This window comes from Biomphalaria glabrata, chromosome 4 (genome assembly GCF_947242115.1).
Source record: "Biomphalaria glabrata chromosome 4, xgBioGlab47.1, whole genome shotgun sequence".
In the NCBI taxonomy this organism is placed as follows: Eukaryota; Metazoa; Mollusca; class Gastropoda; family Planorbidae; genus Biomphalaria; species Biomphalaria glabrata.
Window position 1 is genome coordinate 35,900,514 of NC_074714.1, and position 22,506 is coordinate 35,923,019.

General features: G+C 38.7%; 1 protein-coding gene and 1 long non-coding RNA gene across 2 annotated transcripts in view; one reads left to right on the plus strand and one right to left on the minus strand.

Moving 5' to 3' along the window:
• LOC106057862 (sodium- and chloride-dependent GABA transporter 1-like) overlaps nucleotides 1-22,506 on the plus strand; it is a 56,104-nt gene that overhangs the window by 14,624 nt on the left and 18,974 nt on the right. The window contains exons 3-6 of the mRNA XM_056026973.1: nucleotides 13,357-13,488; nucleotides 14,678-14,889; nucleotides 19,752-19,867; nucleotides 20,496-20,628. Coding sequence (XP_055882948.1) covers nucleotides 13,357-13,488; nucleotides 14,678-14,889; nucleotides 19,752-19,867; nucleotides 20,496-20,628 — 593 coding nt within the window. The remainder of the gene's footprint in view (nucleotides 1-13,356; nucleotides 13,489-14,677; nucleotides 14,890-19,751; nucleotides 19,868-20,495; nucleotides 20,629-22,506) is intronic.
• On the minus strand, nucleotides 5,711-21,687 carry LOC129925854 (uncharacterized). Its single transcript, XR_008777581.1, has 3 exons — nucleotides 20,956-21,687; nucleotides 14,725-14,986; nucleotides 5,711-6,030 (listed from the first exon to the last, which is right to left on the minus strand). It is a non-coding gene; the product is annotated as an uncharacterized LOC129925854 (long non-coding RNA).

A 22,506-nucleotide genomic window follows, 5' to 3' on the forward strand; every position in this document is an offset into this window, starting at 1 on the left:
GAGATGTCTTTCCAATCTGGCCGTTGTCCATCTTCTTTCCATAGAAGAATGGGAGCCAGATCTTCATCTTGCATTTGGTCCTCTCGAATCCTTTTATCACACCAGGGTCCGGAAACATCTACTCCGAGCCGAAGACAATTGACAGCTACCTCCTTTTCTTCAGCCCTCTTGCAGTGCTTACATTCTGCTTTGCAGGGTCGTCGAGACAGTGCATCAGCATTTTGGTGAATTTGCCCTTTTCGGTGCTTCGTTTCAAATTCATAGGTTTGAAGACGTTCGATCCACCTTGCCACCTGACCTTCAGGGCTCTTAAACGAAAGCAACCATTGCAGAGCTGCGTGATCTGACCTTAAGATAAATTTCTGCCCGTATAGGTACTTGTGGAAATGTTTTATTGCATCCACAGCAGCCAGCAATTCACGTCTCCTCACACAGTAGTTCCTTTCAGCTCTCGATAGGCTTCGACTGAAGTATGCGATGACTCGTTCAGTTTCATCCACCTTTTGGGACAAGACTGCGCCTATTCCAGTGTTGCTTGCATCTGTGTCGAGTATGAATGTCTTCCCTGGAATGGGGTAGGCCAATACTGGTGATGAGGATAGTGTGTTTTTCAGCCTCTCGAAAGCTTCTTGACATTCAGATGTCCAAATAAATGGCCTCTTTTGCTCTGTCAGTTGATGAAGGACCTTACAGATGTTTGAGAAATTTGGCACGAAACGTCGGTAGTATGTACAGAGTCCCAAGAAACTTCTCAGCTCATGGATATTACTTGGCGTAGGCCATCGTTTCACTGCCTCAACTTTGTCAGGGTCAGTGCTGACTCCGTCATTTGACACAATGTGACCAAGGTACTTAACGTTTTTCCTGAATAAGGAACACTTCTTTGGGCTGAGTCTCATTCCCGCACTTCTTATCCGTTGAAATACTTCCTTCAGATTTGCAAGGTGCTCTTCAAACGTTTTGCCAATGACAATAATGTCATCAAGGTAAACAAGGCATGTAGTCCAATGAAGTCCTCGTAAAACCCTCTCCATCAATCGTTCAAAGGTGGCTGGTGCGTTGCAGAGACCGAATGGCATCACAGTAAATTGCCAGAGGCCATTGCCAGCAGAGAAGGCGGTTTTCTCTCTATCATTGGGATGCATTTCAACTTGCCAATACCCACTCTTTAGGTCGAGAGTAGAAAATACCTGGGACCCTGCAAGCGTGTCCAAAGTATCGTCGATTCTAGGAAGTGGATAACTATCTTTATGTGTGACTTCATTCAGAGCTCTGTAATCTACACAAAATCGCATAGATCCATCCTTCTTCTTTACTAAGACAATAGGCGAACACCAAGGACTATTTGAGGGCTCAATGATTCCTTGCTGCGTCATGCCCTCTATCATGTCTATAGCTTCTTGTTGCTTTGCTAGCGGCAAGCGACGTGGTGGCTGTCGAATCGGTCTGGTGTTTCCAGTGTCTATTCGATGTTGTACCATGTTTGTCCGTCCGCAGTCTGTTTCATCAGATGGCAGAATATCTTCAAACTCAATGATCAACTGTTCCGCTTTGCTGAACTGCTCATCTGATAAATTCACTTTCATTTCTGTCAGGAGCTTGGTAATTTGTGGATTGAGAGGTTTGGTGGAATTAACGATCGTGATATCATTATTACAGTTTCTTATCAGGTCAAGAGTATTACATATTGCGATGGGGCTGTCTTTCTCTAGATGTCTCTCCTGTAGGCCGAGGTTCATGATTCTGACGGGCACCTTTTGATCTTTTCCGACAAGGACCAATGTTTTTCCTACTGCCATTCCGCTGTTGTCATTTTCAATGCCTTCCACTATCGCCGTCATCGTTGCAGTTTGACCATGCTCTAACTTTCCCCAGATAATTGCTTCAGACTGAGCTGGCAAACTTGTATCTTCTGTTAAAAGGATTCTTCTTATTTGACCATTCTCTTCATCTTCATCCCCGAGCAAGGGAATCTCAACATCACCACATTTCAAAGTACCACCTCCGATGTTCAGAGAGAATTCACATTTCTGCATAAAATCGAGCCCAATAATACAGTCATCCGTAATGTTAGCGATCAGAAATTCAAGTATAAATGACTGATGCCCGAGCTCAAAGTTTATATTTGTCAGTCCATGTATAGGCATCATCTCTCCACTGGCCGTCTTCAAGGAGTAAGAGTTCACTCTCTTGATTTCGTTCTTTTTGACAATGTCTGGACGAATGACTGAACGTGAGGCACCAGTATCTAGAAGAAAACGGTAATTTCGAGATCCAATTCTACCATTGATGTACAGACTTTTATTCTTCCCTAACACAGCGACTGGAATTATAGTTGCAGGGGCTGTCATGTTCTTGATCGCCGATTTTTGCCCCATAAAACCGGCGAAAGTTAGTTTCCCTGGTAGACATGAGCACCTGACCTTGCATCTGTCTCCAGTCTGTGCTGATACTCTGTTTGTCGGGGAAATCTTCTCGTGCAGTTCCTTTGTAGATGGCCAGGTTCTCCACAATTCCAACAACGTACACTGGTTCTATTCTGTCCTTCATGCTTCTTATTTGGTCTGCGTTCTTCTAGCACTTCAGTTACCCTTCTGAGAAGTTGTGTAAGATCTTCTTCTTGGACTTCCAGCATACGCCCATGATGGATATTCTTAGAGGCGTCTTTGGCGGCTTCATAGGAGAGGGCGTAGACCAGAGCTTCGCTGGATTTGCGCTTACCACTGATTCTTATTGCCTTCTTCAGTTCTGGATCTCGAATAGCATCAATGAATGCATCAGTGATAATGACGTCCAGAAAGTCTTGTGCTGCTGTTGGATATGCCAAATGAGCAAGACGTTCTATGTCCGCCTCTAGCTCTTGCAAGGTTTCACCGGAGCGTTGTTGTCGGGTTTTCAACTGAACTCTATAAACTTCTTGTAAATGTTCGTCTCCGTAACGGAGCTCCATAGCCTTAACAATGGCAGCGTAATCTTGTTGATTTGTTATTGACTGAAGCAGTTCTGCTGCCTTCCCTCTTAAAGCTAACACCAGAGCAGTCGCTTTCTCTTCTTCAGTGTTCCAGTTATTAACCTTGGCCGCTGCCTCAAACTGTCTTTTGTAAACAGTCCATGAGATGGATCCATCAAACACAGGCGGCTTTATCTTCCCAGAGATTTCGGGCACTAATGTTTTTGTTCTAGTACCCCGTTCCTTACTCAGTTGTTCTTGGACATGAGTCCTTATCTCTTCCATTTCTTTTTCCACAGTGTTGACTCTCTGGTCAATCTTCTCGTTCATAGAGCTCATCTGTTCATTTACTTTTTCATTCATGGCGTTTATTTTCTTGAGGCTCTCCTTCATTAAGTCCATCTGGCCCTGCATGTTACTCAGGATCTCTGTCATATCTGGGTTTAATTCAAATATGTATTCATCTGGATCTTGATCTTCCTCAATAAGGGCCTGTCTTAGGCGTTCTGTTAGTGTTTCTTTGTTACCATTGAGCTGCAGACCTCTCTCACGAAGTTCTTGCCTTAATTCTTTGACCAACAGCTGGTTAAGTAGTTTCCTCGAAGACATTTCAGCCAGAAAACATCCCACTTCTGACACCAATTGTTACGTATTTCTGATTTTCTGGCTAAATGTACTAGGCACACAAATAAAAGAAACACTGCAAAGAACTTGACGACTCAACTTTCAGCTTTAAATAACTTTATTGAATTATAACTATAACAATTCGTCACTGTAACATGTAGCGTATACGTCTTACATCGACTGTATCGACTGTAACGGCTCAAGTCCACTCTCTTCTACTGTCTCGCACAGTAGAGAACAGTATCGACGACTGTACTGACTCTTTTCACATGAACATCTCTGGTTTATAAAGAGTCCCTAATCGCTTGTCTATTGTTGCAAAAACACTGCTAGTACCCTCTGGAACAACATGGGAGGAAACATCACATCCTGTTGTTGTTTATACATGTCGATTCCAGAGGATGCCTGCTGCAGTGTCATCTCGCCGAGGTCACACGTAGTGACCTCTACCTGTCACTGTTCATTCGTAACAATATCTATTCATTGATTATTACCCCTAGATATTTTGAGTTTCTAGTCTGTGTAACAGGTTTACCGTGAATAAAGTAAGTAGTTTTTACTTGTGTTAGGCTTTTTTGTGTGTTATTCTTAATAACTGACATTTTTTCTGGGGGGAAAGACATGCTCCAACTTGATTCCCATTTCTGGGATTCTTTTCATCCTTTTTGTAAAATTTCAGTTTATTGTGTTGTTTTTATTGTTCTGTATATTATGCAAAAAATCTGACTTTTGTTTCTGAGCTAATGCAATTTGGTAGGTCACTTATGTAAATTAGAAACATTAGTACATTTGAGTTCTTTATTATTGGTGTTGATATAGAGCTATTTATTATTTCCTATTAGGAAATACCGAATCCATTGATGTAATGAACCATTAGTGCCAAAGTATTTTAGATTTTTAAGCAGTCTATGGTGGTGAAATTTGTCGAATGTCTTAGAAAAGTCTACTAAAATTGCATCTATTTGCTCACTATTATTTAATCCTATTGAAAAATACTCAGAAAAACACAAAGATAAAGATAAATGTATAATTACATGTGCTTGGACAAAATCTGCACAAGTGACCCTTCCACCCTGGTGCCATTTAAACATTGAACGGGTTGCCTGAATCAGTCAAGACAATTAATGACTTTTTAACATGCACGACTACATTGACACATGAACACGCTTAGGACGTAATTATCTTCTGTTAAAGAAGGAAAGTCTGTAATTTATAAGATATGTTTAGCCTTGAAATAAGGTAATAATCATGATGTGTTTCTCATGGAGTGCATCCATCAGCTTTTGGAATATAACCAATGCCTGAATTCAGAGGCGTAGTGTGTGTGGGGAGGGCAAAGTTAGTGGCTTCGCCCCGCAGCCAAGCACTATTTCCGGTATTGAAAGACAACAAAATGCATATTCTGAGGTATCTACAGTGCATTATTCTGCTATAAAAAAGTTTTATTTCAAAAACCTAATGTGCAATTCTTACTGACTTAGATCCTCCCGCGCCTTTCGGCGCATTGGGCGGAAAGCTGTTTCCACAAAAATCTGTCACTGGCAATGTCTGAAGCCTGCTCAGAGGACCTCCATGAAAATGTGGCGTGAAGTTGTTCTAGGTCACTAGGATATCCCTGTTTGCACTTTCCTAGTAATGGCTTCATTTCATCGCAACTCTTATTATGCGTAATTTATTTTGTCCGAGAACATGTCCCACAAACCTCATGTGACGCTCTGAAACAACCTTAAAAAGGGGTCCACTCCCAGTTCGGCATAGGATTTTCTTGATTGAGACCTGATCTCTATAACTGACTCCTAAAATCCGTCTTAGCCATCTTTGTTGAGCCAAATTTAGTCTTTTTCAATTTTGTCAGATGACTATTCACTGCACCTTATTAATGGAGCCCAGCTACTGGTAGAAATTTGTAACCTCTCTTGGCTACACTCTTGGAAATAGGTGACTGTAGTTTGCTTTAGATTTTATATCGAAAAGGGAAGTTTTATCGTCAAAATCATCTGTTGGAGGGTTTTAAACTAAAACAATCTCTGTAAGGGGATTTTAAACCCAAAACCACCTGGAGAGGTTTTAAACTTAAAAAAAAAGCCATCTGGAAAAGGGGGGGGGGTAAACTCAAAACCCCCATTGGCTTAGCTACGTTCGATGAATTTTAAATATTGCTTAAGTCTAGTACAGTTATATCCAACCTTATTCGACCTGCAGGCCATTATAATTTCCGATGCTCGTGTCGCGGGCCAAATGACTAAAAATGTAAAAACAAAAAAACGAAATGAAATGGACCGAAAACAATTCTATTAAAACGTATGGATCTACTCCTTACATTGATTAATGGAAATTGGAAGTTGATCTGGTAAACTGCTTATATCATTTCTCTACAACATTCTAGTCTCGTTACAACTGTTTCCAATGTACCCATGAAGAGTTTGCAAGCTCATAGATTTAGTTGGAACCCAAAGCTGTAGAGAAAAAAAAAAACGATTTTTTTCATGAATGACTTGGCTAAAATGTTTCTAAAAATAAATAAAATAATTTTAAATGTAAAAGTAAAAAGTAGCGATTTAATAGCTCACATCTTTCCCACATGGCCATCCACTTGTGGCTGGGCCACACATGTTACTACCACGACTACTCTCGCGAGTCACGTGACTTGCACTCTGCGAGGCTTACAGTTGCTTTATTTTTTCAATTCACACAAGTCACCAAACACAATGTAACCTTGACCTACTTGATGATGTGTACAGAGAGAGATTGAGAGAGAAAGAAACACAATGTTCTCTGGCAGGGGGAGAAGTCACATGATCTCGAGAAATGCCATGGCAAATTGTCATACTGGGCAGCCTCTTCATTTGCTCCAGTGACAAGTACATAGATCCAGTTTAGTACAACTAGTGATTTCTTTCAATATTGGCTTTTTTTTAAAAATCTTTGCCCGATTCTCAATAAGCTCCGATTTGTCCTCCACCTCCTCCCCATCGTACGAGATTACACTTGGTATACCAACATGGAAAAGTAAAGGAAACACGCAAAATATATATATATATATCATGGGCGTAGCTGGGGGGGGGGTTGGGGTTCAACCCCCCCCCGAAATGAAATCCCCCCGTGGGGGGGGGGGGGAGGACGGACTTTAGTGACTGATTTTTTGCTTTGATTTTTGTTTATTTTAGGGTTAGGGTTAGGGTTTAAAACCCCCTACCAGGGTTTTTTGCAGTTAATCCCCCTCTTCCATAAAACAAAACAAAAAAAAATGCAAACGACAATCCCCAAATTCCAAGAGCACAGTTAAGGAAGATTTTGATTATAAACCCCCTCCAAAATTTACGATAACCCCCCTCTTCAATATGAAAAAAAAAAGCAAATTATGCACTCAAAATGTTATGAGCGTAGCCAAAGGGGTTTTGAGTTTAAAACCCCTACCGGGAGGTTTTGAGTTTGAAACCCCCTACTAGGGGTTTTTGCAGTTAAATCTCCCTCTTTTATAAAACAAAACAAAAAAATGCAAACGACAATCCCCAAATTCCAAGAGCACAGTTAAGGAAGATTTTGATTTTAAACCCCCTCCAAAATTTACGATAAACCCCCTCTTCAATATGAAAAAAAAAAAAGCAAATTATGCACTATGAGCGTAGCTAAATGGGTTTTGACTCAGTTTTAAGTTTAAACTCCCCTCCAGTTGAGATTGAAGCTAAAAAATACATTTCAATAAAAAAAAAGCAATTTACACACTCTAAAATCTATGAGCGTAGCCAAAGGAGTTTTGAGTTTAAACCCCCCGCCAGCGGGATTTGAAGCTAAAAATACATCTTCAAAAAAAAAGCAAATTACGCACTCAAAATGCTATGAGCGTTGCTAAAAAAGTTTTTGAGTTTAAATCCCCCCTTCGGAAGGGTTTGATGCTAAAAAATATTTCTTCAATATAAAAAAAGCAAATTACACACTAAAATTATTTGAGCGTAGACAAGCCAATGGGGGGTATGGAGTTTAAACTCCTCTCCTCCAGATGGTTTTGAGTTTAAAATCCCCATACAGAGCGTTTTGAGGTGGAAAACCTCTATCTTCAATATTATTCTAAAGCAAACTTAAGTTACCAAATTCTGTGATCGTAGCTAAATGGGGTTTTCAATTAAAAAAACAACAAAGTAAGTCCTGAGATTTTTTAGTTTAAAACCACCAACAGATGATTTTGACGATAAAACTTCCCTTTTCGTTATAAAATCTAAAGCAAACTACAGTCACCTAATTCCAAGAGCGTATTCAAGAGAGGTTACGCATTTCTACCAGTGGCGGTGCTCCATTAATAAAGTGCATTGAATAGTCATCTGCCGAAATTGAAAAGCACTAAATGTGGCTCAACAAAGATGGCTAAGACAGATTTTAGGTGTCAGTTATAGAAATCGGGTCTAAATGTAGGAAATCCTATGCCGAACTGTGAGTCGACCCCTTAGTAAGATTGTGACAGAGCGTCGCGTGAGGTTTGCGGGACATTTTCTCAGACATAATAAGAAACGGGAGAACATCCTAGTACAACTTAGCTCCACACATTCATGAAGGTCCTCTGAGCAGGTGAGAAGAGGCTTCAGACATTACCAGTGACAGATTTTTGTGGAAACAGCTTGACGGCAAATGCGCCAAACGATGCGGGAGGGTCTAAGTCGGTAAGAATAGCACACTAGGTTTTTGAAACAAGACTTTTCAATAGCAGGAAAATGCACTGTAGATACCTCAGAATATGCATTTTGTTGGCATTCAATACCAGAAATAGTGCTCTTGGCGGCTCCTAGCTCCCTACCCCCCCCCCCCCGAAAAAAATCCTGGCTACCCCCATGATATATATATATATATATATATATATATATATATATATATATATATATATATATATATATATATAAACAAAGCTTATCTAAGGGGAATATCTTCTTACTTACAGAAATATCTCAATAATGTGCAAGTTATTTCCCTTATTTAATATGAAACAAAATAATTATATACTAATATATGGCCTTCTTCAGTCGCGAAGCGACTATGGATCTTCTCATAGCAATGAGATGAATGACTGGCATTAACTATGATCGGAGCCATGTCACCCACACATCAGTTCCCCTCTCTTAATGCACCTGGCTTACCCAAAGGTACGGTAAGTGCCGATATAGTTTCAACTAGATTCGAGAAAGGGTGTGGGAGAAATAGCATCTAAGGGGACCAAACCTTACATATTTATAAATACTGAAAGATTAATTTCACTTGTTAGTATCAAACAAAATAATTAATTACCAGTAATACATTTTGTAATTAATTTTTTTTATTGTTCATGTGTTGTGCAAGCTAAAGCTTAATCCGATATCGGGAGATGGAGAAATAGCTTGTACAAACGTTTGACTAGACAGGCAGACAGTCTGAATTGATCTAAGCTTTGTAAAAAAAAATAATACTATTGAAAAAAAGAAACAATGCTTATATTTCGTGTAATTGTATCAATTAGTTTGGATCAGTCATGTGATTAAAATTGTAATAGATCTAGAATTAATCTGTGCAATAAAAATATTTTTACCAAATGTATTTATTTAGCTCTATTTCATGCTTTTAGCTTTCTCAATGCGCTATGATTCTATCACTTGCCTGGACCAGTTAGGAAAGGGAGGCGGGGGGGGGGGAGGGATAATTGGGTCAATATTACCGTGTTCGCATGAGAAAAAACGTATTCACTCAGGGCTTACACCTAATCAAGCGGACTAATTAAACTTCTACCACTTCATCTGTCAAATGCGATTTCTTTCCCTTGTTTTTTTTTCAAGATAACAAACTAAATAATTAATTACCAATAACTAATTAACTAATTTTTTAATCTTATTATACATGTGTTATCAGGTCAAAGAAATAGTTTTGCAAAATTTCAGCTTGATCCGAGATAATGTGTGGAAGAAATAACATGTACAAACTTTTTAACATAGGGAAGACAGGGTGAGTTGATATAAGCTTTGTAAAAATCAAAGTAATAATTATGTCTTACAGTGGTTACCTAACTTTAGTGTCTTTTTGACTTCTTGTCATGTTTTTAGCGGCCCCTGAAAGGGGAAAATACGCTATTAGTTTTGTGTGAAATGTCTGTCCGTCTGTCCCGTTTAGATCTCGTAAACTAGAAAAGATATTGAAAATCCGACATCATAATATTTTAGACCATTCAAAGTTCTGGTGCAACGGCTACTTTTTTTTTTCTGAAACCGAAAAATCTAATTTTTAAAATTAGTTATGCAAGCAGTTTTTTAAAGAGAAAAAGCTAATCTGTATGCATTATTAGTTAGACCTAATTTTAAACGAATAGTAATCTTGTAAAATTCATTTTCCTGATTTTCTTTATAGCGGGCGCCACGTAGAGTTTGAGCCTTTTCAAAATAATTACATCAATTATAAGACTATTAGCCAACACCAAACCAAATAAAGCTTCTGAACCTGATGCTATTCCTAGATTACTGAAAGAACTAAGCAATGAGCTAGCCCCAGTGTTCAAAATACTCCTTCAGGCTTCACTTAACCAGGGCAGAGTACCAAAGGACTGGAAAGAAGCTAATGTCACCCCCCTATTTAAAAAAAGGAGAAAAATCTGACCCAGGAAACTACAGACCAGTATCACTTACCAGCATCACATGTAAAATCCTAGAACACATAATATGTAGCAACATCATAAACCACTTAGACAAACATAATGTTCTCACCCCATACCAACATGGCTTTAGGAAATATAGATAATGTGAAACACAACTAATAGGACTAATTATGATTTTTCAAAAGGTTTAGACAATAGTGAACAAATAGATGCTATCTTACAAGATTTTTCCAAGGCTTTTGACAAAGTTCACCACCATAGTTTGCTTAAAAAATTAAAATATTTCGGCATTAATGGCCCATTGCATCAGTGGATCAAAGATTTTCTGATAGGGAGAGAACAAACTGTAATAATAAATGGCTCTAAATCAACACCGATAACAGTAAACTCAGGTGTACCTCAAGGAACAGTCTTAGGTCCACTACTATTTTTAATTTACATAAATGATTTACCAAATTGTATTACTTCAGGAACAAAAGTCAGATTTATTTGCAGACGATTGTATAATATATAGAACAATAAAAACAACACAAGACACGGATATTTTACAAAGAGAATTAGATGAATTACAGAAATGGGAATCAAATTGGAGCATGTCTTTCCACCCAGAAAAATGTCAGTTATTAAGAGTAACAAAAAAACTTAAACAAATTAATTCCACTTATCTTATTCATGGCCAACCAGTAACACATACTAAAAACGCTAAATACCTAGGTGTTATAATAAATGAAAAACTGTCATGGAATCCACATATTGATGAAACTATAAAAAAATCAAACAAAGCATTAGGGTTTATTAAAAGAAATTTCCATAAATCAAATAAGAACATAAAACTAAAATGTTATTTAACCTGGTTAGGCCAATAGTAGAATATACATCCTCCGTTTGGGACCCCTCAAATTTGTACAAATACTCATTCTTCCCTAGTCCTTTTAGAGCATGGAATGGGTTGCCTGAGCCAGCCAGGAAAACCAGTGACTTGGCAGAATTTAAGTCATTGGTTAATATGCATGACTAAATGCATGATGCGTAGGACGTAATCATCTTCTTTTTTGAAGTAACGTCTGTATTATATAAGATAAGATAAGATAAGACTTCAGTTAGGCTAGGAGAGGCGCGGTAGCTGAGCGGTAAAGCGCTTGGCTTCCGAACCGGGGGCCCCGGGTTCGAATCCTGGTGAAGACTGGGATTTTCAACTTCGGAATCCTTGGTCGCCTCTGAGTCAACCCAGCTCCAATGGGTACCTGACACTAGTTGGGGAAAAATAAAGGCGGTTGGTCGTTGTGCTGGCTACATGACCCTCGTTAACCGTAGGCCACAAAAACAGATGAACTTTACATCATCTGCCCTATAAACCACAAGGTCTGAAAGGGGAACTTTACTTACTACTGTAAGTAGTACACAATTTGAGCACGTTATTTCTGCCACACCTATTCTCGATTGATGGAGAGGTTGCAGTTTTTTAGCGAATAGCCGTCTCTCGGTTGAAAATCTGTCAAAACCGGTTCAAAAACAGATGAACTTTACAACATCTGCCCTATAGACCACAAGGTCTGAAAGGGGAACTAGTTACGCCAGGTTCACATCTAACTATGCATTCACTTGCACCTATCCTTTGGTCTGCTGTACCGTTGGGGCACTACACAAGATCTGTCAACCTTCTTTCTCCATTCTTATCTCTCATTTGTCTTTGATATAATTTCATTTGAATGTTCTTTCTGAAAATATTGAAGCCTGCCTGGGTGGACCACTTCGGGGGCCGATTTTGAGTTTCTGTTTCCACACAAACTGTCTTTGTAACCTTGTTTTTAGACCTTCTGTATAGCTTATTATGTATTTTTTGCAAATTCATCAATTTCAAATTTTTTTTTTTTCAACTGATATCTGAGTGCAGTGAGGTGAAGAGTTATGAAGTAATTCAAAGCTGCATGTGGATATAGTTGTGGATATAGTTGTGGATATAGTTGTGGATATAGTTATTAAATTCAAATTAAAACAAAGCAAAATAATATTTAATATGTATTACATATGTGTAAAAACAGTAGGCCTACGTTAAAACTTGCAAAATCACTTTTCGTGTGTAAAAATTATTCAAATATTTATCTATTTTATCGGGTGACATCTTCTCAAATAATTCTCAATCTTAAAGGTTTCATAGCGCCATTAGACCTTTATGCCATATAAAACTGATGATCAAAAGGCACATTACTTGTTTGTTAAGGAAGGAATGAAGCCAAGCTTTAAATAATCGGCCCTGTACTGTCTACATTTCTTTTGAATTTTTATATTCGGCCATTATAAATACTATATATAAGTTACCACTGACTGACTGATTGATTAAGAGTTCTGTTAAACTGTCTTACGGATTCGCATTAAATTACGTACACGGGTTCCTTTTACCTTCTAGGCGCTTACTAAGAACCGGTTTTGACAGATTTTCAACCGAGAGACGGCTATTCGCTAAAAAACTGCAACCTCTCCATTAATCGAGAATAGGTGTGGCAGAAATAACGTGCTCAAATTGTGTACTACTTACAGTAGTAAGTAAAGTTCCCCTTTCAGACCTTGTGGTCTATTGGGCAGATGATGTAAAGGTCATCAGTTTCTGTGGCCTAAGGTCAAGGAGGGTGTCATGTGGCCAGCACAACGACCAACCACCTTTACTTTCCCCACACTAATGTCAGGTACCCATTAGAGCTGGGTGCACTGAGAGGCGCCCCACTAATGTCAGGTACCCATTAGAGCTGGGTGCACTCAGAGGCGCCCCACTAATGTCAGGTACCCATTAGAGCTGGGTGCACTCAGAGGCGCCCCACTAATGTCAGGTACCCATTAGAGCTGGCTGCACTCAGAGGCGCCCCACTAATGTCAGGTACACATTAGAGCTGGGTGCACTCAGAGGCGCCCCACTAATGTCAGGTACCCATTAGAGCTGGCTGCACTCTGAGGCGCCCAAAGATCTCGAAATTAAACAGACTGAAACTATGAGTTGCTATAAAAAGGAAAGAATGGTTCTAAAGTATTTATGGAAGTTGTAAAAAGAACCCATTTTCCATTTTATTGATATATTGAGTATTTTTTTTTTTAGTTTTTAAACGTTTCCATATTATTTAAATGGTTATATCTTTAATTTTATCTTTAATTATACATGATTCTTTTATTTTAAATCTTACAACAGGAGCTTTTCTAATTCCATTTGTCAGTACCATCATCTTTGCTGGTATTCCAATGTACTTTATGGAGCTAGCATTAGGTCAATGGCTTAGCGTAGGAGGCATCGGCATCTGGAAGATAACACCCATTTTTAAAGGTAAATTCTTTGGACTGTACTGCCTTTAATTTTATGTCAAAATCCCAATTTTTATTATTTAGTTGTTTTTTTTTACTCACGGGAATGTGTGTCTGAGTGTAAAAAAAAACTTAAGGGGGTGGGAGGGTCTCGGGTTCAAATCCCGACTCAAAAGGAATCTCCTAAAGGCTCCCTACCCCCACACCCACAGGTCCAGAGCGTACAGAAAAATGCGTAAAACAAGATTTTTTTAAAAAATATACCGAAATAAGCATTACACACCGGCTACGCCCGTTGATTTGTTCCCAGACTTTTTTTGGTCCGGAACCTCCCCTTCTTTATGTTATTTAAATATCCCATTTTAAGCGCTTTACCACTCAGCCACCAAAACGCCATCTCCACCTGTATGTAGTGATTGTTTATGCACTGGAAGTGATCATCGCCTGCGGACTGGAAAGATCATCGACTTATGACGTTGGGATAGCGCTTTGGAACTTGGTCTAAGCTTAGCTGACTGACTGACTGTCCCATTGCTAATATTTACAATTTACTAATCTGGATGAAATTGAATTGAAATAAAATATTAATTATTATACAGTCATATCTTTTTTTTTAGATGTTCAAGAGATTTGCTATAATTAAATATATGATCTCATATGGTAGTTTAGTGACAGTTTAGTCTATTTAAAATAGTATCGATGCCCTAATGTAGTTTGAAAAAGGAAGTAATGTGAGCGTTATAAGAATTGAACATTTCGTGTTGGATATCACATTAAACAGATGTATCTTCTAAAAAGTGTGATCTATATTGTATTTAGCAGCATTGCATTCCATAGTGAATTTTTTTTTGGTATAATATTTAAGATTGTGACGATATATGTTTGAGTGCCAGATGACAACGATGACTTGATGTTATGATGAGATTGTGTTGATCAGACAATGCGTTTCTGGTGTTATAATTGTGTATACATCTCTCCTTTATCTGAATATCCCCAGTCCTTTAATAGCCCCCTAGAAGTAATGTTCAAACTATTTTTAGAGCTTACGGAAAAGCCGTCATCGTTTTAAATATACTTGTCATTACTTGTCAACAGCGTACAACCATGACCTTGCGCTGCTGAAATCTAAAAATAAACTTAATTTAACAGCTGCTTTATGCTACGTGACAAAGATAAATATTATTATTACAATACAAGATATCTAATTTTAGGAGTTGGCTATGCATCAACCATTATGGCCTTCTGGCTGAATACTTACTACATCGTTATCTTGGCCTGGACAGTGTTCTACTTGTGTCACTCCTTCACGTCAGTCTTGCCCTGGGGTCACTGTGGTAACGATTGGAACTCCCTCAAGTGTCTCAACTCCTTTGAGCGCTATAAGATTCCATTCAACTGCACCAACGGCACCTCCTGGTTTGAGGTAAGATACTTGACGTGTAGACAGTGCCGGCATTTGGCAGATTGCTCCAAATTGGGCCCCGGGCCACCACTGCCACCTATTTCATTTGAATTGCTTCCTAAGTATGTTTTATAATAAAATGTTAATAATTAATAGTAATAAATAAATAAATTATGGATTTATATAGCGCTACTTTTATGCTTATAGCATGCTCAGAGCACTTTGATCCAATCTCAGTTGTTGACCAGTGGGATGGGGGGGGGGGGGGAGGGTATCTAGGAGAAGGTTTTTCCGTGCTGCCTTCAGGCGCTCACTAATGGGGCCTCGCAAGCATCCATTAAATATGACTCGCAATTTATAAGGCCCTGTATCTAGATGCTCACTCAAAACCATTAATGCATTTATGTTCAGAAGTAATCTAAAGTTTTGTAATCTAAAGTTTTGTAATCTAAAGTTTTGTAATGTGGTCTTCCACTATTGCATCTTTCACGCGCGACATTTGTATTGTCTGGTTAATGATAGTCAGAATTCTAGACGTAAATCACAGTGACACAATATCCCAGCCCAGTGTCCGTGAAACAGTTCGAAATAAACACTCATCCACGATAGAAAATTGAATTATTTAATATCACAAACTTAAATTGTGTAATAAACAAGATTACAAAGACAGTTTGTGTGGAAACACAAACTCAAAATCGGCCCCCGAAGTGGTCCACCCAGTCAGGCTTCAATATTTTCAGAAAGAACATTCAAATGAAAATATATCAAAGACAAATGAGAGATAAGAATGGAGAAAGAAGGTTGACAGATCTTGTGTAGTGCCCCAACGGTACAGCAGATCAAAGGATAGGTGCAAGTGAATGCACAGTTAGATGTGAACCTGGCGTTACTAGTTCCTCTTTCAGACCTTGTGGTCTATAGGGCAGATGTTGTAAAGTTCATCTGTTTTTGTGGCCTACGGTTAACGAGGGTGTCATGTAGCCAGCACAACGACCAACCGTCTTTACTTTTCCCCAACTAATATCAGGTACCCATTGGAACTGGGTGGACTCAGAGGCACCTAAGGATTCCGAAGTTGAAAATCCCAGTCTTCACCAGGATTCGAACCCGGGGCCCCCGGTTCGGAAGCCAAGCGCTTTACCGCTCAGCTACCGCGCCTCTCCTGGCCTAACTGAAGTCTTGTAATAGATGTAATGTAAAGGATCAATCTCTTATTCAAATGCTCAAAAAAAAAAAAAGGAAATATAGTCTTATAATTGATGTAATTAGTTTGAAAAGGCTCAAACTCTTATCAAAGCCGAGACACTATAGAAAAAAATCAGGAAAATGAAGTTTACAAGATTACTATTCGTTTAAAATTAGGTCTAACTAATAATGCATACTGATTAGCTTTTTCTCTTTTAAAAAACTGCTTGCATAACTAATTTTAAAAATTAGATTTTTCGCTTTCAGAAAAAAAAAAAGTAGCCGTTGCATCAGAACTTTGAATGGTCTAAATATTGTGATGTAGGATTTTCAATATCTTTTCTAGTTTACGAGATCTAAACGGGACAGACGGACAGACATTTCGCACAAAACTAATAGCGTCTTTTCCCCTTTTGGGGGCCGCTAAAAATCACTCAGAATAAAAATTTCAGGTATAATAAAGACACAAAATAAATTGATTTGAAATAAGTTCACATTGAATCTATTTAAAAGAAGCACAATGATCCAACGATCCCGACTTTTGTAAACTCTGGGACTTCTAGAACTATTTGGATTCTGGTTATTTTTAGCTCTAACATAAAGCTTCCATTCTTTCGAGATTAAAAAGTTGTAGAAGACAACTCTGATTGATGTTAGTGACATTTACATTTTATCATAGAAGAAATAAATAAACACATTTAGCCACGTCATAATATTGATAAAACAATTTAAAAAAATACGTATCACGTGTAAGTGACAGCCACTATAGATTACATAATTTTGTATAGAAAATATATAGAATCACGTGGCTAAATGTAATTTGTTTACGATTGGTAAATAAGGTCCATTAGAGCAAAAACAATATTCTCAATGAAAACTATTAAATTATTTTTAAAATAAACTATTGTAAGAAACAATTTTGTTTTACTAATTACATGATCTAATTGGGCAAGTAAATGAATTCAGTTCAAATTGCTCTGTCATTAATATTAAGAAAGAATACTCAAACTTTTGTAGCTTTATTTTTAGAGGCCCCGAAATGAGCTTTGTGTGGTCTGTCTGTCCGTCGATTCCGTTTAGGTTTCAAAAAACTAGAAAAGATATTTTTAAAAATCCGACATCATGATATTGGAGATCTTTCAATCTTTTTTTTTCGTTTCTGAAAGCAAAATATGTAATTTTTAAATCAACTATTTAAGCAGTTTTTTTTTCTTAAAAATTACCATTTTTACAACTATTCACTATTATTAGTTTAAAAAACAACAACAACACGGGATACTATTTACTGAGGGAGGTGATCATTTAGCATATTGTTATAAACCTGGTGGTGGCACAGATGGGGGTGGTGGTGTGTGTGTGTAGTCAGCCACCGCAAATCGCCCCAGGCCAGCGCTAGACGAGCGGTCGAGCGTGACGAGTTACGACGGTCAACCGAGACGAGTTGTAACATGACGGTTCGGGAAGGATCGGCGTCGTGAACTTAGCTCAGGAGCGTCACGAGAATTGTAGTCATCTGACCAGTTGCCAAGTTCTTTAAGTTGGTGGTGTCCTGTGGTGCAGTTTACAGAGAGCCTGGATAGTGAGATTCGTAACAACTGGTGTCAGAAGTGGGATTTGCAATGGCTACTACGAAAACGCTAGTGCAACTCCTTGTGAAGGAACTAAGGCAAGAGCTCCGTGATCGAGATCTGAAGACGAGCGGAAATAAAGAAACCTTACAAGCACGCCTTTGAGAAGACATTGTGGAAAAGGGGAAGATCCGGACACATATCTTTTTGAAGTCGAACCAGATTTGCGAGAAGAGATCGCCAGTAGCAAGAAGGAGCAGATGGCAGCGGTTCGTGAGGAGCTAGGAAACACCAATTACAAGATAGACGCCATGGACTCGGGAATCAAAACGGAGTTATTGGCAATGAACCAACGCATACATGCTGTGGAGGAGAAAATCACCAACATTGACGAGCAGATGAATCAGAGAGTCGACGCAGTGGAGAAGGCCATCGACGAAATGAAAATACAAAACCAAGAAGCCACCACATAGTGGAAACACTTGTGGAGAATTGGATGAGCCGTTTTGGTGCTCCTAGGGAATTACACTCCGACTAAGGCCGAAACTTCAAATCCAAGATATTCCAAGAGATGTGCCAGGTACTCGGCATCGAAAAGACACGCACAACTCCTCTTCACCCCCAGTCAGACGGAATGGTGGAACGATTTAACCGAACACTGGAGCAACACCTGTCGAAAGTCGTCGATGAACATCAAGATGACTGGGACACCTATATCCCAATGTTCCTTATGGCATATATAGGATCGATTCACAGCACCACCGGTTACACTCCAGCAAAGATATTATTCGACCGAGAGCTGCAACTACCATGTGACTTGTTATTCGGGATTCCAGGAAATGTGCAAGCCTCTTCGACAGACTATGTCGCAAATCTCCGAAAACGGATGTAGAAAACTCACGCTGTAGCCCACAGGAACATCAAGATCAACAGTGACCAGGTGAAGACAAGGTACGACAAACGGGCCAATGCTTCTGGGTTTCATGAGAACGATCTAGTTTGGTTGTACAACCCACAAATACTGGGAGGGACCCTACCGCGTGGTAAAAAGAATCAACCATGTCGTGTATCGAATACAGAAGAGCCCAAGGTCCAAACTGAAGGTCGTACACATCGACAGACTCCACAAGTACCATGGTGAAGCCGGATCTGCCCGGGACGGACAGATCTAAGGAGGGGGCAACGTTATAAACCTGGTGGTGGCACAGATGGGGGTAGTGGTGTGTGTGTGTAGTCAGCCAACGCCAATCGCCCCAGGCCAGCGCTAGATGAGCGGTCGAGCGTGACGAGTTACGACGGTCAGCCGAGACGAGTTGTAACATGACGGTTCGGGAAGGATCGGCGTCGTGAACACAGCTCAGGAGCGTCACGAGAATTGTAGTCATCTGACCACCCAGAAACGTCGAACGGCGTTCTGTCCGGTTCGAGAAGGCCAGCAGGGACCCTATACAAAGAGCGAAGGTATCAGAGACAGTGATTGACAACTTCCCGATCTACAGTTCGTTACGACGGCTCAATACAAGTCCGAGACAGAGAGACCAGTGCAGGAGTCGATACGGCGGTACGGCTATTAACGGAGAGATATTTGTACAGTCTTGTGTTACGTGCTGCCAATTGTACGATATTGGATGTTATTTATTGACATTAAACCATTACGTTATTTGAAGCCCAGAGTTGTCAAGTTCTTTAAGTTGGTGGTGTCGTGTGGTGCAGTTTACAGAGAACCTGGATAGTGGGATTCGTAACAATATTTTAAACATATTTATGCAAAAAGGTTTTAGATTTCTTTTCAAAAAAATGTTTTTAAAAAATGTGTATTACTAAATTATAAACATCTAGTCATAATAGTAACTCACAAAATTTTTGTTTTTTAACAAAGAAAAAAATCTATTTAGTACATATATACGTCGAATGTAATTTAAAACATCAATTAACAAATAGTGTTTAATATTAGACACGTGAAGTGCAACAATCACATATGTGATATACTCGAGTGGGGGGGGGGAGGCGATTTTGAGTCGTGTCTCCACACAAACCGTCTTTGTAACCTTGTTTTTACAAACTTATTAATGTCGAGAAGAGTAGCATATCAATGTCAGATTTTTTTTAATGACGTGATTGTTTCAACAGGTGAATGTTACTAGCGAGTACAATGCTACTAACATCCCGAAACTTTACCCAGAGTTCAACTGCACGCAGGACTATGACGCTTACAATTATATTTCACCAGTCAAAGAATTCTGGCAGTAAGTATAACAGATGTTTATATAGAATACAACATAGGATACTCTGCGAATACTGGAAGTAAGTGAAACAGATGTTTATATAGAATACAACATAGGATACTCTGCGAATACAGGAAGTAAGTGAAACAGATGTTTATATAGAATACAACATAGGATACTCTGCGAATACTGGAAGTAAGTGAAACAGATGTTTATATAGAATACAACATAGGATACTCTGCGAATACTGGAAGTAAGTGAAACAGATGTTTATATAGAATACAACATAGGATACTCTGCGAATACTGGAAGTAAGTGAAACAGATGTTTATATAGAATACAACATAGAATACTGTGCGAGATGCTTAAAGGTTGAGGTTGGAGTATCAAAATCAATTGTGTCGAATTTATTTCTGCACGGGCCACTCGCAAGTGCATTCAAAGAGTTAAATCCTTCATCTCTAGACCAATGTGTGCGCGTGTGTTTTGGTAGGATTCAATCTAAATATTTGACTCATTTGAATGATTCTGAAGCTCCCTATCCAGTTCATTACAATATCAATATGCGATATAGACAGATGTCCATTCAATACTAATTAACAACCAGTATATGGTATACTATCAAGGAAAAAATTCTTTTTGATTTCAGACTTAAAGCTCTCAAAATCTCCAAAGGCATTGACCACGCTGGTCAACTCCAGTGGGAAATGTCGCTGTGTCTACTGGCTGTCTGGGTTATGTGTTACTTCTGTATTTGGAAAGGAGTCAAGTGGACAGGAAAGGTCATTACAAAATGTGTTGATTTAGTTTGGACTCTCGGATTTGAAATTGATGGATTACTGGTAGAACATGTTAGCTTAGCGTGAAAGCGTGTCTATGTTTGAGGGAGTACTTGCTTAGAGGTGTGTGGAGGTGGACTTCATTGTCAGCTACCATTAATTAATTTTACATTCCTTTATGGAATCAATGAGGACATTTTTTTAAAAACATAAACCAAGTTTTTAAAAATATAAATGATTAATTTGTTGACCAGAGAAAAAAAAAACAATTATAAACAAAAAAATAAGTATGGATACGTGTATATGTATGTATTTAAATACGATACTCACTAATTATCCGGTTGGGGCTTCTTAACAGAACGCCCAATGCGTTATTTGAGTCCAATAAGATGAAAAGACATTCCAGTGACCAGTCCAAATGAGCACCAAAATTCACAAAACAACATCCACTCAAAAAAATCACCCCACAGAAACTTCTTTCTTTTTCTCTATCTCCTCTTACATGTTTCCTGTGTCAATATACTACACACTTCCTGTGTCAATAAACTACACACTTTCTGTATCAATAAACTATACATTTCCTGTTTCAATAAATTACACATTTCCTTTGTCAATTTCGATAAGATACACACTTCATGTGTCAATAAACTACACATCTCCTGTGTCATCAAACTAGACACATCCTTTGGTAATGAACTACACACATCTTATGTTGATAAACTACACACTTCCTACTACATATTTTCTGTGTCACTAACCTACGAACTCCCTGTGTCAATAAACTTCACACTTCCTGTGTCAATAAATTACACAATTCCTGTGTCAATAAACTACACACTTCCTGTGTCAATATACTTAACAATTTCTGTGTCAATAAACTACACACGAATATTTTCATCAAAACAAACCATGTTATCATTTTGACGGTTGACCAGTCTACACGTGGTCAGTACAAGAAAAAGGGACGTTTTGCATTGATTTGGTAGGTTCGAATCCTGGTTAAGACTTGGATTTTGAATTTCGGAATCTCTAGGGCTCCTCTGAGTCCACCCAGCTCTAATGTGTACGCGACATTAGTTGGGGAAAAATAAAGGCGTTTGTGCTGGCCACATGAAACCCCAGTTAACCTATGTCACAGAAACAGATGACCTGTATATCATTTCCCCTATAGATCACAAGGTCTGAGAGGGGTACTTTCTGTACATGATTCTAAAATGCTCATCAGGTGAGTACAGCAGGTTTACAACAAAATACTTGTCCTATTGAAATTAAAATTCTAATATGTGTTTTCTATCCTAGCTTCCGATATATTCATATGGTATTCTTTTCCGATTGCAGATTCAGTTGCTAGGAATTATGTTTACAGAAGTAATTAGTCACATATTTCATAGCATTAAATTCACGGAAAGCTCTAATTGAAGACAGGTGCAGAAGACCAAAAGAAAACGTAAATAGACTGCCGGTGGACAACTGCTTAGTCTGCAGGAGAGGCGGAAAAATCTGCAGGTCGCAACTGGGTTTTCGTGGTCATGTGAAACACTGCACTCATCCTCAATCTTCGGAAGCAAAACAAGATAGATATTTGAGACCAACTATTTTTACATTCATTTCGCATTGTAAAAAAAATGTCGACCGTTAAATTTTCCAGAGAAAAAAATAACATTTAAAATTTGGTTATGCAGTGCTACTGTAACAATTTAAGTTATGTTTTAAGTGTAAATAGGGAGCTTGTTACTTGGGAGCTTGTTACTTGGGAACTTGTTACTTGGGAACTTGTTACTTGGGAACTATACAAGCTGTTCCAATCGGAGGCTGCCCAAGCACTGCCTGGGCGAGTGACATATCAGGACTACTAATATTTATATAATGGGCTGACGGTTC